Raw genomic sequence first — 17380 nt, forward strand, 5'->3', positions numbered from 1 at the left:
TTTAGACGTTATCCTATTGGACAGCATAGCTCTAGGCATCTCCAAATCAATGGAAAACCTGTTTATCAGGGTGACTGCAGGTAGATAATGGAGGATGGTAGCAAAGAGCCAAGTTAAGTAAGACAACAAATTCTTTGGAAGTGCTTTCAGAAATTCTGCCTTCTCAGGAACTGGGTGAGTATCCTAGGGTTGAGCAAGGTCTAAATTGGGGAACCAGGGAAGAGATCGAACCTGGCATGATAGTAAAGAAAACCAGCTCTAAAGCTAAGCTTTAACAATCGCTGCTTCTGTTACCTAACTTATCAACACTCTGTTCTTGTAACATGATTATCTCTCCCATGAGGACAGAGCTGTGCAGTTAGCAAAGCAATTTCACATCCATTATCTTGTTTGATTTTCACAATGAAGTAGTGAGAAAGGCAGGACAGGGATTATTTACCCAAGAAGCCCAAACTGGAATCCTCAGCGGATTTCACTTAAATAAAATCTCTATTCTAAGGTTACCGTCAGCACCCCAGTCCCTACTCTGCCTTGGATCACAGGGGCTAATCTTCACAGAGACCGTTAAACAGAAGAGAAGCTAAGCCAGGGGACAACGGACAGAAGCATTCCTCCTTCCCCTTGTCAAGCCTCACAATGTTTCAGGTACTTTACTAGATTCTGAGGATACAGCAGTGAACAAGGCTGGCAAGCTCCTCGGCATTTATCCAATGGACAAAGAACTCCAGAGTCAAATCCCCAAAGAAGCTCAAGACAAATCAATATGGCTTGTTCCTATCACCAGTCATCCATATGGCGACAGTCTATATCAGGGGTGTCCAAACTGCGGCCCGCAATCCATTGTTAATTGGCCCGCAGCAAAGTCCAAAAATACATTTAGTTTACTTAAATAAACCAGGTGAGATAATACGTACTTCACCCCGAGTGAGTGGCCCGGCTGTTTGTGTATTTTACCGCATATGGCCCTTGGTAAAAAACGTTGAAAAAAGTTTGGACACCCCTGGTCTATATGGTTGCACTATGCCTCCCAAGTGGGGAGTGTCACTTGGCTTGAAGAATGATTGAGCTGAGACAAGCTTCCAAAGGAATTTTCTCCCATATTTTCCTAGTTAACATCAGATTAAATTATTACCCTCTAAGAGAATCTAAAAGAACTTAAGAATTGTGTGTCCTAACCCTGAAAGCACAATCAATAATCAGCAAACATTGGACCGTTCCGATTCATGAAAGTCCAGGATTGTGGTTCTCAAAGTTTAATATGCATAAAAGTCATCTTGGAAAAACATCATTTCCCCTAATCTGCCCCAATTCAATGAATAGCACCCAAGATTCTGTGTTTTTACTAAGCTCCCAGGTGATTCCAATGTGAGTGGTCTGCTGCCCATACTTTTAAGGGAAAATGATCAAGAAAAATAAAGGCTACACATAAGGGGACACAATTATGTTCTCCAAGCCTTCAACAATATTGCATGGACAGTAATGGAAGAAATTGGGATATTTAGCTTTTAAAAGAAAAGCCTCAGAAGGGACATACAACTAAAATATACAGAAAGGGTTATTTCAATAAAAAAGATGTAGCTGGGTTTTATCTTGCTCAAGGCACTAGGGCCAGTAGGGAGAAGACTTTTAAACTCTAGAGCTGCTCAGCCATTGAGAAGGCTCATGAAGTAGTAAGGTTCTCTCATTGCAGGAATTCAGTAGATGTTAGATGACCATCACCAGTGATGACAGGGAAACTGTTGGTTAGTAGCAATCAACTACCATTAAACCCGTGCACAACTCCAGGGATGTCCTCTGTACCATGACGACTTGTTCATGTGTCTCTTTCCTCAGTTAGGCTCTGAGCTCAGTAAGACACCAACTCTCATTTGTCTTTGTATCTCCTACCTCATACACAGTGTCTGGCACATTAGATGCTCGAGTTCCAGAATTTGCAAACCTGGACTTGTGATGAGTTTCCTGTAACTTCAAAAGAAAACGTGGATTTTATAGCAATCTCATCTGGAGTCACAGAGAACCGCTGTATCCCTGCTCTTCTCTGTAGGAAAGTTTTAAGGTTTCCCTCAGTAAATGTCTCACGTTTCTCTTACATTTTTCAAGTAACTTTAGTTATTGCTTCTGTAGTGCTTTTCCTAATTCCCGTTCTAATTTCTGAGATGTAGGAGTCTAGTATCTAATGTCTGGAATTCATTGTGAAATATCTTAGTTTTCACAGTTTATGGAGGATTTTCCTGGTAGATGATCATATTGTTTATGAATAGTGGCATATTCACTCTTTCCCCCCAATTTTAACACCTCGCATTTCTTTTTTCTGCCATTTGGGTTTTGCATGTACAATGTTGAACAGTAGAAGTGACACGCGATCTTTCTCTTATTCCTGACTTGAGTAGGAAAGCAGACGATATTTTCTCATTGGGTTATTTCTTCCCTTCTCTACCATTATGTTTTATGTGAGTTTCCTAGAGTGATAAAAGTGACTCCTATAAGATTAAGAGAGATATTGGTGGATGAGTAAAACCGCTATAGAGCCAGGTTAAGGATGTGACAAGGAGAGAGAGGCCGGCTCCAAATTCACTAAGAATCAGTTCTCCAACATGATGAACCTCTTAGAATCCATTGCCCACATACGGGCACCATGCCTCTTTCTCGTATGTGTATACATATGCATACAAGTTAAAAGTGGCCAAAGAAACATTTATATGACAATAATTCATGTTTGGAAACTATTTTTAGAAGGCTATGTAGCCTATAGATCTAGAAAAACTATTCATCAGCCAAACAAATGGTATCTTCACTTCTTATCCAACAGAAAACCAATGACAACTATATACATCTCTGCTACGGTGTACATTAGTACAACTGAGTGATCAAAGTCCTGTGGAATGTCTTGCAAATGCATATTTTATTTCACTGGCTACCCATCTGCTTGTTTAATGATAAAATGTTGTGTAAGTCCAAGGGCCATAAGGATGGAACCTATTAGTTTAAACCACTGGAGCCAGATTAGCCTGTGTTTTATTTCCACCTGGAAAAATGAAATTCCACTCTTTTAGAAAGATTTTAAGAGGAAAAAGACCCCACAATTTCAGAGCGTTGTCATGACCTGGCTTTTCTCCAATGTGAATCTTGGGTTGAAGACTAAGTCCTCTATGCTTTTTAGAGTCTCAAGAAAAATAATTTTAAAAACAGACAATTTTCGATTTTGAATGTTTTAATCTTTCATTAACCTGAAGAAAATCATGAAGACATTTCATCAGCAAAAGTGTCTTGATCATTTGATCATCTACTATTTTGTAAAGAGTGTATAAGGGACTGTATGGTACATAAATAAAAGAAAGCCATGGTTACTTTCTACCCTTAAGGAATATTTGGTCTTATTCCTATAAGAAATAAGGAATTTAAATAAGGAATTCTATAGTCTAAAGCAGCATAAACACCAAGAAAAATAGAGTCTAGGGGTAGGAGTAGCAGAATAAAATCTGATTTTACTTTTGATGGTTTAGGTTTTAGATTTCTTGAATTCATCTGAATTTGATGATGTCCTGCTTGTGGGATTTTTAAGAAAAATGTAAATTTTTCTTAAGTTATGTTAATAAAGTTGATCTGGAGAATTAATTGTATGGCTTGTTAATTTATTCAGCAAGAGTTTAAATTCCTACTATATATCAGGCAACAGATTGGGTATTTGGTATGTAGCAGTGAATAAAACAGGCAGGATTCCTTTCCTGGCATGGCTTATGCTCTAGTGGATTCAGGTTTCAAACAAACAACCTTCTTTTCTCTGGATAGGCTGCCTCCACTCTGATAAGATTGCCCCCCACCCCCCCCACCCCCCCACACACACAGAAAAGTACCTCCCACCAACTTTCTGTACTTTTCATGACCTCATGAAGAAATGCAAGGAATACGGCATGGACAGTAGATCTATAAGCCACCTCCAAACTGCAGTCTCTGCTTTGCAATCACACTGCAGATTTCCAGAAGCAGCAGGGATAAAACAGTACAGTATTAGGCAAACAGAGTTTCTTGGGCTGCGCTAGAAGTCCCCCTCCCCCAAACTCTTTCTGTGACTGTTCCTATGGGAGAAGGCCACCCAGTTGCAAACAAATGACCTAGCAAACACACTGCTGAAACACACTCTGTAAGCTGCCGACAGCCTATATGCAGGCAACTGTTCGCTTAAATAGCTCAAAACTATCTGGCACCCACACAGAGGTTCTTGTACACACATTTGATGCTTGGATCCTTTCTATGACACTCACTAAGGCATAATAATTAAGAATGCCAGCTTCTAGGAGTATCCTTGGAGGCCCTTCCACCAGCTGGAATCTCAACACCATACTAGGTTTTACCTAGAAGTCTGCTCACACTGTGAGCAGAAAATTGAATTCATGCTTCTGAGCAGCCCCTGAGGCAAAGCGTTTATATTTCACAGCAATTCCTATTTTCTCTTCTTTATTTCCACATGCAAATGAAAAGTCCCCAATTTTCAGCTGCCAGAACAGTTGAATACTGTCACCATCAGGAAAATCAGGTGTTTGTCTCAAGGAAGGAACTGCTCTTTAGAAATTCCTGTGCATCTCAGAGCAAAGACAAAAATGTCGTTGACAGTTCATCTTCGCTACAGGATGAATGTACTTATCACACATGGCTTTTCACAGCTGAAAACAACACTAGATCAGGGTAGCCAGAAAATTCTCAGGGTTTAGAAAGAGGCTTCATGACTAGTCACTGAGCATTCAACTCCAAAGTCACTCTTACATCCATCAACCTATGTGACCTTGGGTAAAACACTTGACCTTTCCACCTTGGGTAAAACACTTGACCTTTCCATGCTCTTTCATATTCCATTTCCGTCCTCAGGCTGTTCTCTCTACCTGGACCGGCTTCCTTGATATCGCTTACAAGTCTCAAATTCTTATAAGATGCTGTCCGGTGAAGCCCTCCCTGATTCCCTTATGCCAAATCAGCTTCTTTCTTACTCCTATCCCCATTCTCGATCGTCCATATCTCCATTATGTTATTTATCACATGGCATTATTACTGCATCTTTATCATCCTGTTTATTTTAGTTTATCATGTTATTTTATGGCCATCTTATAGTATTAGGCAATATGCTATCACTCCTACTCCTACTAATATTAATAACATTATCAGTAGCATTAGGAGTATTTACTATGTGTCAGACCTTATGTGAATACATTATCTCTAATTGTTCAAGAGCCCTATGAGATAGATATTATTATTTTTACTATTTTTTTATAGTTGAAGAAAGTAAAACCAAGAAGGATGATACAAATGGCAAACAGTGACACCAGAGTCAAAATAAAGTCTATTTTACCTTAAAGCCCATGCTTTTCACCAATACCCTAAAATACTACCTGTAAATAATAGATGATATTTACTAAGTGCTTACTAGATGTCAGGCTCTGTACCATATGCTCTATATACATCTGATGCTCACAAAAACCCTGTGATATTGATACAGTAATTATGATCTCAATTTTTTAAAATGATGAAATAAAGGTTTAGAATGGTTAAATGACCTGCCCAAGGTCACAGAACTACGAAGACTGGATTTGAATGTAGGTCACTCTCCCCTAGAGCCTGAGCCCTTACCCACTACTCTATTCCATGACCAAATGGTAGCTTTTCTTTCATCTTCGTAAACACTACACAGGTTTTCAAGAATAACCCCTCTGGAAATGGAAAACGGGAGAGTTACCCAGTTTTCTGAGTCATTCAAATAACGAGATCTATCAAGCCCCTAAGCACTCACCTTAGCACATGGGTGGATCCATTAATGGTTGTGGTTGAACAGGGGACAGTCTGGCCCAGAATGGAAGGTCTTCGGTAGCGCTCATCATCACAGCAGAGGATGATGAGGAAGGCACGTCTGAAAGACTTATTCAAGAAGGCGTAAAGAAAGGGGTTCAATCCAGAATTGATATAGCCGAGCCAGAGGAAAGCGGTCCACACCTGTCCAGGGACAGTGTAGTCTACGAATGGATCCACAATATTGGTGACAAAGAATGGAGCCCAGCAGAGGCAGAAGCAACCCATGATGATGCACAGGGTCTTGGCTGCTTTGGTCTCTGTCCTCATGCGATGAGTGCTATGCTGGTCTGCCACCTGGGGTCTGCCCTCTGAGGGGGCTCCTGCCCGTTGTAACATTTGGATCTGGTGGGCGTGCTCCTTAGCTGTGACGTAGATGCGATAATAGGCCAGCACCATGAGCAGAAACGGGATGTAGAAGGCCACCACAGAACAGGTGATGGCGTAGGGCTTGTTGACCATGAAGATACAGTACGTAGAGTTGGAGTTCTGATGTAACTTTCTTTTCTCTATCTGAGAGTTGGAGGGAGAGAGGAAATGAGGAAGAGAGAGGGAAAAGGGGAAGGAAAAAATAAAGAGGAAAAAGGAGAAAGGGAATGAGGAAAATTGAAAAAAAGAAAAAGGATGAAAAAGAAGCGAAAAGGAGAAATGGGAAGGTAGAAAGAAGGGGAGGGGAACAGGAAGGAAAAGGAAGAAAGAATAAGGAAAAAGGAAAGAAAGGAGGTTTATCAGTACAGCTTTCTGGTTTTTTATAAGCCTAGAACCTTGATGGTAGAAAAGGAATATGATCGTATCCCAGGACTCAGAGGGCTTATCTATCCACAAGGAGCTGTGAATACCCCAGTGAAGAGAAGAAATACAATAGAGGCACTATCACTCCTCATTCTATCGACCAAACCAGTAGCGGCTTTCTGCCTCTTTCTCCTTCCCTGTCTACTTCTACACAGTTTATCTGGCAGTAAAAGTCTTCGAACTGTGTGGCTAACTTTCTGTAAGACTGTTTTGGCTATTCTTGTATCTCAGCATTTCCCACATAAAATTTAGAATTAGCTTATCAATTTCCATAAAAATCTTTTAGGATTTTGATTGGGAACAGAATAGAATGATTGAGGAAAACTGACATCTCTATCGTGTTAAGTCTTCCCATTCACAAACATGGGAATCTTTTCCCTTTACTGAAGTCTTTTAATATTTATTTCACTAATATTTTATTTTTTTGGTGTGTAAAAATCTTGCACATCTTTGGTTAGGTTTATTCCTAAGTATTTGACTTTTTACTCTATTACAAATGGTATCATACTAAAGTTCTTAATCCTAATTGTTGGTTGCTAGTATGTAGAGTTCAATTAAATTTTTTTTGGTATATTGACTATGCATCCAGCAACTTTGTTACTAATATTTCATCTCTAGATTCTTTTGAATTTTCTCTATGAACACTCATGTGATCTGCAAATAATGACAATTTCATTTTACTATTGAACTTGACAAGTGCTCCAGCATAATTTTGAATAAAAGCCGTAAGAATGGACACCATTGTTCCTTTCCCAGTTTTAGGAGGGGCGTCTTAAATATTTTACTATTAAGTATGATACTTGTAAGTTTTTTGTCAGTGCTTTCTCTGTGACTGAGAAAATTCTCTTGTATTCTTAGTTTAATGAGGATTTTTAAAAATCATAAATGGATATTGAACTTTGCAAAAATCATTCATTTTTGGCAGTAATGACATTATGTGGATTTTCCCTTCTCTTTTATTAACACAGTGAATTACATTGATTGCATTGCATTCCTCACTTGTGTTGGATACTGTAATACACTGGATCCCTTTAAGGATTAAAAAAATTTTCTCCCAACTGTAAACCCTGCGTGTTGACAGTCTTAGCTCTATCAGCCTTTTCTAGGAATAGCCCTTGGCTGTAGAGAGCTGAATAACAAAATGACACTTCCCTTCCTGAGGTTATCATATCCAGTGCAAATGCACACATGAATAAAGATATGAATAAAAATATATATGATACACATATTATTACTTGTATAATAAAATGTATAAGTAATTTAGTATCATGTCTTACAGTATATTACAAGGTTATAGTATATCCTCCTCTTAAGTTGACATTTTATCATTCCTAAATAGCTCTGTTCATATCTCAAGTAATATTACTTGCCTTAAATTTATTTTATCATTGATTATAGTACAGCTACCTCAGCTTTCTTTTGATGACTCTGCATTTATATTTTTCTTTATTTTATCTTCAACCTTTCTGTCACCTTATATTTCATGGGCCTCTCTTACATATGATACACATATTATGTATTGATTAGTCGATGAAAATATTATGACCAGAGACTTGGAGGAACCCAACTCTTGTATTTCTCCTAGGAGCAAAGATTCAGCATTTGCTAATTCAGTGTTTACACAACCTTATAGAACCTAATTACCACAAATAACGAGAATCAAATGTATATATATTGTGAACATGTGTGTTGTGCTTTCTTCTCTCTAGGCAGATTCAATGTGCAAATGAGTGGAAAGCTATGAAATACAACCACAACATCATGGAGCGAATACCAGGCATGCTGATAGTAAGCAGATGCCCCACTCCCAGTTCCACAAAGTAAACAGGACATGCCTCTATCTCAGTCTCATAAATGGACAAAAATTCCCTACATTATTTCCCTTGGAAATTCTCCGTCAGAAGGTAAGAGCCCTGTGCCCGTAACAAGAGTTCTGATGCACAAAAGCTTATGCTTCCCCAAGGTTTCCTCCACTAAGGAAGAATGTTAGCACAAACAGTAAAAGCGTAGATTCGGGAGCTCAGCAAGTCTGGTCTTAGATATAGTCACCACCACTCCCTACCAATGTGACTTTACCTAATAACTCAACCTCTCTGATTCTTGGTTTCCTGAGGACAATGATAAGATCTACTTCATAGCCTTGCTGTGAGGCCTGAGTGAGGGTCACAAGAATAATGATTAAGTTAACATGGGGTTCAGCACACAGTAACTATTTGACATTTGTTGGCCATTGTTCTATTCTGGTGGTTGCTGAAAAGTTGAACTTCATTACCCCCAAGAATGATAAAACCGAAGTTCAAAAGAAGAGGGACAGGATTCAAGAAAATATCCATACAGCCTCCCTTGTACGGATCCCCTCTCACTTCTCCACTCCTTTGGACCCAGCACTGCTTTCAGAAGCCCCAGGAACTCTGGTTCTGACATACCACATGCAAATCCTGGCCCAGCCTTGGTTTGGATATCCTTTCCTGGACAAAGAACAAGGCAAGATTAGGGGCTAGGAATGGGGTAGAGAGAAGAAAGGGCAGCTCCTATTCTAACTGGTTCTGCTGGGTCAGAGCTTGCTCTCAATCTCTCCTCTCTATTCCCCTTCCTACCTTGACATGGTCCTGGGATCAATTTTAAAGTGACTGTCTGACAACTTCCTTAGCGAACATATATCCCTGCTAATGAATCCGGACTGATCTTCATTACATAATTGATCTTCATTACAAGTTTGGTGTTGCGAACACAGTACGTCAGACCTGGATGACTCTTAAAGACCATCTTGATCTTTAAGGGTTTGATCCATGCCCAGCACACATGCCACATGCTGTTCTCCTACATCCAGGAAGACACTAGTCTCCACGGAGAACCAATGAATCTTCTCATCATAGCCCTTCAGGAAGGGGGTCAATGACAGCGCTGGGTTCAGGGTTCAGCTCTCAACTCCTGGCCCAGGGCTCTCTTCATTCTCCAGAAGCCTCCACCCACGTGACATGTCATTGAAAGCCTCATAGACTCTCAGCATGAAATAGGATGGAGGACTCTTGGGGCATTATCACGTACCTCAGGCTCTGGAGTCTGAATGCTAAGCTTTGAACACCTGTGCTGCTATTTACTGGGCATATTACTGGGCATGTTACTTCACCTTTCTGAGCCTGACTTTTCTCATCGGGATGCGATGGAGCCAAAGATGTTGTCAGGATTATAGGTGAAGCGTTTAGCGTATTTTCTGGCATACAGTAAGCATTCCAAAATGCTAGCTTGCTTTTTTGTTGTTCTTGTTACTGCCGTCACTCAGACCATGATCAGAATCTTTCTTAGAATATTGACCCAAACCTGATCCTGTTTGTTTATTGAGAATCCCAAGCAAGCAAAGTGAATTGGACAGTAACCAGTGGGATCTACTCACCAAATCAATTATGCCAATGTTATTCCAGCCTTGCATTATAGGGAGAAAAGAGATAAACATGGGGATGACCCAGCAGCCTCCCAGCATTAATGCGATGCGTAGTGGGGTCATCTTGTTCCTATAGACCAAAGGCTGGCAGCAGATGGCATAATACCTGGAGAGAGAGAATAGGGGGGTGGGTGCCATGGGAGAGGAGAAGCAAGAGGGAGAAGAAGGGGTGAATAATTGATGGGAGAGAAGAGAGGAGAAGAAGGGGTATAAAAAGAGGAAATATTGGGAAAGGGGAAAATTGGAGGGGGAAGTAGAGAATAAAAGTAAGGAAGAAAGAAAAGGGAAAATAATGGGGGTCAAAGGGGAGAGTGGGTAGTCGAAGAAGGGAAGGAAAGGGGAAGAGAAGTGAGAAAAGCACAGAGGAAAGGAAAAAAGCAATTATACAATAAAGTATGTTATAGTGGCCAAGGTGGTTCTGCTAATATAACCATAAACCTTAGATGACATCTGAGAATCACTGCGTGGAGTCCACCCCACAGCCTCTTCCTCTCCCAGTGCCTGAGGCGCACGACACCCCGAGGGTCCGCTCTGTCTCAGGCACAGTTCCAACACTGCCCGTGCCCGAGCTTCTGTCTAGCCCTTTGGGCCTCAGCGTCCAGGCTTCTGTGGTCCTCTTTGATAACAACTTAAGGTGACCCAGGCTTGGCCTAACATCTGAGCTCTAGGAACTGTATCTCCGATTTGTCCCCATGCTCCGCTGCCCAAACTAAAGTGATGCTCATAGCCAGTGTTCCTTAAATTGTGGTCCAGGGATTCCACCCTGTTCCCCTGCATCAGACTCACCTGAGAAGGCCTATGTAAAATGCAGATTCCAAGGTCCCTGCATTGGACCTGGAGTTTGCATTGTGACAAGTGGAAGTTATTACTGCTCTTTGCTAAGTATGCCTAGTTCCTCCTTCTGGGCTCAGGTGACTGGTCACTGAGTCACGAACAGAATTGACGTGTGTTACTTCTAGGCTTGACAATTTAATTGTTTCTCTGATGCCGATCATTTAAATTTTGCAATATTTCCTGTTTTTTGAGTCTATGTTCTGCCTAGGGTGCTGGCTTTCTTCTTATCTCCAGACAGAGATGCAACCTGCCTCACTTAATGAGTAAGTCTCTAACTCTCAGACCGCTCCTTGCGTGTTGTTCCAGCCTTGGAGACCACCACTCCCCTGCCCAAGCAGTTCATAGACTCTGACGACAGGCAAAATACCACAGCAGACCTATCGGCTATTTGTCTTTGGAAGAATCTAAAGAATAAATGTAAAACAACAGCCTGGAGGCTAATTTTATTCTTTAAGGTTTTATACCATTTAATGGTGAGCCACCCCCTTATGCCCCTCATGATTATTTTTCCCACCTCTTCTTTTCTTAATTCGAAGCATAACTAATAAAACAATGGTTTTAGTTTTTGAAGAGGTGGGGATGGGATGGGTTGGGACAGGGTGGAGGTATTCCTGGTGAGGAGAGCCCAGGGTCAGAGCACGAGAAGCGGCGGCTTCAAGAGATGGGAGGGGAGGATTGCCTTCTAAGTCATCAAGGAGCAGCCGGCCATAGTGTGCTTCCTGGGGCCAACGAGACAGTGGGTATCCTGACCTGGAACAGGGTGCAGGAAACAACCGACCAAAGAATGGAAGAGGGGATTATTCAGGAACTCACTTTTTTCTGTCTATAAAACTGACATCGTAGCCAAATCTAACTAAAGACAACTCAGTAATGGAAGGAGTCATGATTAGCTGGAATTCCCTCCATGCTCTTGACTTATAAGGAAGACAAGTCATATCAGAGTGGCAAATTTTTCCGAATGGCTATACTAATAATCATCAGAGGTTTATTATTAGTATTGAGTTGATGAATTAGGAGTGTATAAAAATGTACTTTTTCCCCCCCAAATTTTGCTCCCTTCCCTTCCCTGCTAGAGGGAGTAGATTTGACATTTGGCTGTGTCCATTTAGCATTCTTCTTCCTTTCTCTTGGTAATAGCATCCCAAATCTTTGGGGAATTATCTCGTCTGTTGCTGTAGTGGTGCTGAGCCAGCAAACCATGGGGCTCTGACATTTCCAGTGAAGGAGTCACCTTGGCTTTCTCCTGGGACTCTGAACATCAGGCAGAGTGACATAAAGATGGGAAACTCAGCAGAGGTCCCTCTATTCCTGCAGCAGGCTCCTGGTGGGGCTGGGAGTAGCTCCCATTCCTTGGATCTTTGGGAGGCCACGCTCTTGCCCTTTCAGTTCTTTATTCTTTAGCTTTTCTTTCAATTTAATAAACCATCTCATTTCTTTTCAATAAATTCCCTTTTTGCTTAAGTTGCTATTATGGGTTGAATTGTATCCCTCCCACCCCCCAAAAATATGTTGAAGTCCTAACCTTCAGTACCTTGGAATGTGACCGTAATTGGAAATTGGGTCTTTATAGAGGTAGGCAAATTAAAATGAGCCCATTAGAGTGGGACTTCATCCAACATGATTGATGTGCTCATAAAAAGGGAAATTTGGACACAGAGGCAGATAGGCGCAAAGAGCAGGAGGCCATGTGAAGACAGAGGATTGGAATAATGCATCTACAGGCTGAAAAACACCAAAGATGGCCTGACGCAAGCAACCTAAAGCTGGGAAGAGGCAAAAAAAGAGCACCCGCTTGATTTTATGGCTTCAAGATTCTTACGAAGGTCTTGGCGCCCTTGAGGCAACTACCCTAAATAAGTCACCTTTACGATCTTTGCTTTCTAGCAAAGAATCTAGAAAAATAAACACCCTCTTGAAGACTGTATTGAAAGATCTAAATTAAGTAGATGCAAATAAGCATCACTGAATAAAATGATTAATAAAAATTAAGTTCCAGTGCTAACTGACTACTGGAGCTTCCTTAAAATTCTAATTTTGTCTATCAATCAAAGACCAGATAGAAGTCCAATAACTTGATTTTTATCTATTATGGTTGCTTTTAAGCCCTATGTTTGGAATATATTACCCCTGCTAATAACAAAAATAGTAATCCTACCATGAACTGCCACCAAAACACATGTACAACACCACTGGACAGAAGTAGCTAGTTAAATTTGCAAGTTCTCTGGAGGTGAGGCAAAGCCCCTTGGCTGAGTTAGTGATAATAGCTACTATTCATTTACTTATCAAGGACTCTACCTGTATTATCTCATTTAGTCCTCAACACTACTTTTGAGACAGGATCTATAAGTGTACCCATTTCCCAGGTGAGGAAACAGAAACACAGAAGTCATCGGCATTTGTTCAAGGCTCCACAGGTGGTAAGAATGGGCCAGCTCAGACAGCCTGACTCAAGGCCAGGATGTGTTAAGCTCGTTCTATTACTTTACTCAACTTCCTCCCCCAAGCCCCCAAGGGATTATTCTAATTCTTTATAAGCCACTTGAGAAACAATAAAAACAAACGCCAAATCTCAGAATCTTGAAATCCCCAAATCCTCTCTACAATGGAGTGTGTATCCCAGCCTCCAGGAATGAATACCAAGGACTGAGAATTTATTAAGTCCTACTGCAGTGCATTCTAGGATTCAGGCTGTCCGGAAGTTAAGGACCTTTCACAGCACAGGGAATAGAGTCAATGGAATTGTAACAGCTATATAGGATGTCAGATGCGTAGTAGATTGGGGGAGGGGGTTATCACTTTGTGAGGGGTGTAAATGTAACTATTACATTGCTTTGTACACCTGAAACAAAAAAAAAAAACTAAATAAATAAATAAAAAATAAAAAGACCCTTTCCTCCAAAATTGACTTTCTGTAACTTCCAGCTTCACCCTCTGGCTCAATTTAAAACTCTATCTCTAATTATTTTCCTGCATAGTGGTCCTACAGACATCTGAAGAGGGCTTTTCCATTTTTCTGAAATCTTCCTTTCTGCAGGTAAAAACACTCCCAGTTGTATTCAACCAGGGTTGACTTTACTTGCCAAGGGATACTGGGCAATGTCTCGAGACCTTTTTTGTGTTGTCACAGCTGGAAAGGATGATGGGTCCGGCATCCAAAGGGTAACCCTCAAGGACACTGCTAAACACCTTACATGTGCAAAACAGCCCCCACAACAAAGACGCATCTGGTCTACCATGTCAGTAGTACTGAGGTTGAGAAACTCTGGTTTACAGGAGGTGATTTTCCACGAGGAGAGCGTAATACTCTGGTGTGTCCTATACGGACCGGAGAAGACTAGTCCAGCCCCTTCCACCCGGCACACTGTAACTTAATACAGCCTGCGAAACACTAGAAAGTACAGGACACCTGCACTCCCTCCAAGAGCTATGACCCAGGGTGGGAGATAAGAAAAGTCTTCCCCTAACTGACTTAGACATTCCAGAGGCCTTTGCCTTGTTCACCACTGTCTCCCCAATGCCTAGTACAATGCTAGGTATAGAGGGCATGCTCACAAAATGGGCTGAGTAATAATAAACCCTTAATCAAGACCAATTGAAATAAATTACATTCAAATGTGGGACCAAGTTGTTGGGATGTGAAAGGCTGTATTGAGTAGAGGCATGGGGAGGCTTTCTCCAATAAGTGTCTTTTAAGTTGGACTTTAGAGACTGGGTAAGGATGGTGGAGGAGAAAGTACAATACGGGTGCTACAAAGAGCATGGACGAAGGCTCAGAGACAGAAATATTATATATGATATATACATATATAAAATATATAGAGATATAAAATACATATTTTTAAATATATATCCATATATCCACATAGCTGGATAGTAGAGTGTTTATAAAGAAGTAGAAGGAAATAAGCTTAAGACGCAGCCCTCAGAGCAGTGGTTCTCAAATTGTAGCATCCATCAGAGTCACCTGGAGGGCTCGCTAAAAGCAGATTTCTGTAGATTTGGAGTGGGACCCAAGAATCTGCATTTCTGATGCATTCCCAGGTGATGTTGCCGTAGGTGGTTTGGGACCACACTTTGAGAACCACTGTCATAGAGGTTTTTGGATGCCATGCTGGGAGAAGTCACCAAAAGTTTTTTGAACTAGAAATGTCCATTGCAATCAACACTTCTGGATGTTCTACTAAAGGAGCTGAATTACAACAAAATCAAGATAAAAAGTTGTTGGTTCATAACTTAGGTGACAGCGTTCATCAGGGAAAGCAATTCCGTCTCATCTCAGGAATAGATTTATCTGCAAGGTCTGTTCTCTGGCCTTCCAATGGACAGTTCCTATTCTTCTTTTATAAAGTGGTTAAATGAATGGCAAGTGAGGTTCCAGATGGCCAGGATTAACTAAGATGTACAAAGTCATTTCTCATGCAAAATATTTCAAAGTGTTGCTTATAAAACTCCATTAAAATACCCTTTGGTAGACCAGCCACCAGCTTCTCCAACAGCAGCCATATGTAAATGTGTGATCAAATTGCTTTTAAATGTCTCTGGGGACATAATTTACTTTGACAACTCTTAGACTACAGTTATTTATTTTAAGCTCCATGCTAATCTCTTCCCCTCTCTTCCTGAAATTAAGAAAAATTCTTCCTCCTCACTTCTTGCCCTCACAACCACTGGAAAGGCAAAGGAGCAAGGAGAAAAAGTTGGAATCCCAGACTCTCAGAGTTAGAGATTTTAGCAGTCAACTTTATGTCTTCACATCTGGGTGCCAACTCTCCCTGCCTTAACCACCTATTAGCTCTGTAATCTTTGGATCAGTTATTTCACCTTTCCAAGACCCAGTTTCCTCATCTGGAAAGTGTGGGTCATGATGCCTACCTCATTGATTAGCTGTGAGAACTGATGAAATAATATGTTCAAAACTTAGAAGTTCCTGGTACATGAAGCTTGATAAATAGCATTATTATTTACTCGCATTCCTCTCATCTTATATATATATATATATATATATATATATATATATATATATATATATATATATATTTGTTTCATATATATTGTAAACAGATTCAAATACATTTTGGAACCAAGGGCTCTAAATTATTTAATAAATAAAATAGAAGTCACTTGGTTCAACATCTCTCCCAGTAGTTGATTCTAAAAAACAGAAAAATGAATGGATTGGTCCCTAAAGGAGAATGGAAGCATTGAGATCATATTGGCTGCCTGCAGTGTAGTTGATTATGTGTACCATCCTCTCAAGGACTTAACCCAGGCCCAGCCCTCCTACCGAGATGGCTGAAGATGGCATCCTGCATGATCATTGAGACCAAATCTCTAATTAAGGTCAACTAAAGAAAGAAATGTCAACCACAGGAGAGAAGAGATGAAGTAGCAGCTGGCTGCTAAGACCTGACTATTATTCTATTTCCTGAAATGGAATCAGGAAAACAGAAACCTTTTACCACAGATTGATTTTTTCACAAATTCATAAACCACAAGTGAATGGTCTTTAACATTTAGGACTCAGGGGATAAAGAGCTCCACGGAATCAGTAAACTTGTGAGTTACACGGAGCAATATGCGTTTAGCAAAAAAAAAAAATCAGTATGTTCTAGTCCCAGATCTTTCATAGATTGTCCTTCTGACTTTGGACAAATGACTTGGTGTCTTTGTGTCTCTGTTTTCTTTTGCATAAAAGAGGGATTAATTACATCTGAGTTTTTGTAAGAGGTTGCAGTTGTGATGGATTAAAGATGTCCACAAATTCTTTGTCACTCCTCCCATCCAGAGGTGGGGAGTCTGCCGCCTTCCCTCGGATCTGGGCTGTAGGCTGCTTTGACCAATGGAGCTCATTGGAAGTTGTAGGCCACTCCCAGGCCTAATATTCAAGAGGACTTTTGGTTTCCCAAAGTCAGGAGCTGTCATGTGAAAGTATCTAACATGTATTAACATGAGATCACGTATAGAGACTGGGGGCCACATGGACAGGGAGAGGGGCCCAACTGAGCCCAGCCTCCCAGATGACCCCATCAAGGTGCTATGTGTGTGATGAACACCTTAGACCCTCCAGGCCAGTCTAGTCTCCAGCTAAATCCCATCAAGGGACTTCAGCCAAGCCCAAATTCCTGATGCACAGGATTGTGAAACATGATAATAATCATACATTGTTGTTTAAGCCACTAAGTTTTGGGGTAGACGTTATGCGGCAATAGACATGAACAACAGGAGTAAACAGGTGATATGTAATCTGAGATAATTGTAGGGTTCACTGGCTGGGTAGCAGTCTTCCCTACAGGAGGTGATCCAACCAAGTATTATGGCAGAGTTCTGGGAAAGAGACTCACCGTTCTGCTCTTAGTAACTGGTTTTGCTTTATTTTCAGTTCTGGTTTCCTTTTGAGGAGGTGGAGAAGAGAGAAAAGCAGCAGTAGCTTCAAGAAAAAAATGAAAGGCCTTTCCCTCTGGTTCCCAAGGGGCT

At 40.9% G+C, this 17380-nt stretch overlaps 1 protein-coding gene across 8 annotated transcripts in view; it reads right to left on the reverse strand.

Annotated features, from left to right (window-relative positions):
- HTR4 (5-hydroxytryptamine receptor 4) overlaps positions 1 to 17380 on the reverse strand; it is a 154838-nt gene that overhangs the window by 47739 nt on the left and 89719 nt on the right. For 5 of the 8 annotated variants that reach the window (XM_074313739.1, XM_074313738.1, XM_019734364.2 and 2 more), the window contains exons 5-7: positions 10022 to 10175; positions 9054 to 9095; positions 5780 to 6348 (exon numbers count right to left, since the gene is read on the reverse strand). In XM_074313739.1, the coding sequence (XP_074169840.1) occupies positions 5780 to 6348; positions 9054 to 9095; positions 10022 to 10175 (765 nt within the window). The remainder of the gene's footprint in view (positions 1 to 5779; positions 6349 to 9053; positions 9096 to 10021; positions 10176 to 17380) is intronic. The other 3 variants (XM_019734368.2, XM_019734367.2, XM_074313740.1) reach the window with 1 other exon arrangement.

The sequence above is a fragment of the Rhinolophus sinicus genome, linkage group LG10 (assembly GCF_036562045.2).
Source record: "Rhinolophus sinicus isolate RSC01 linkage group LG10, ASM3656204v1, whole genome shotgun sequence".
Lineage (NCBI taxonomy): Eukaryota > Metazoa > Chordata > Mammalia > Chiroptera > Rhinolophidae > Rhinolophus > Rhinolophus sinicus.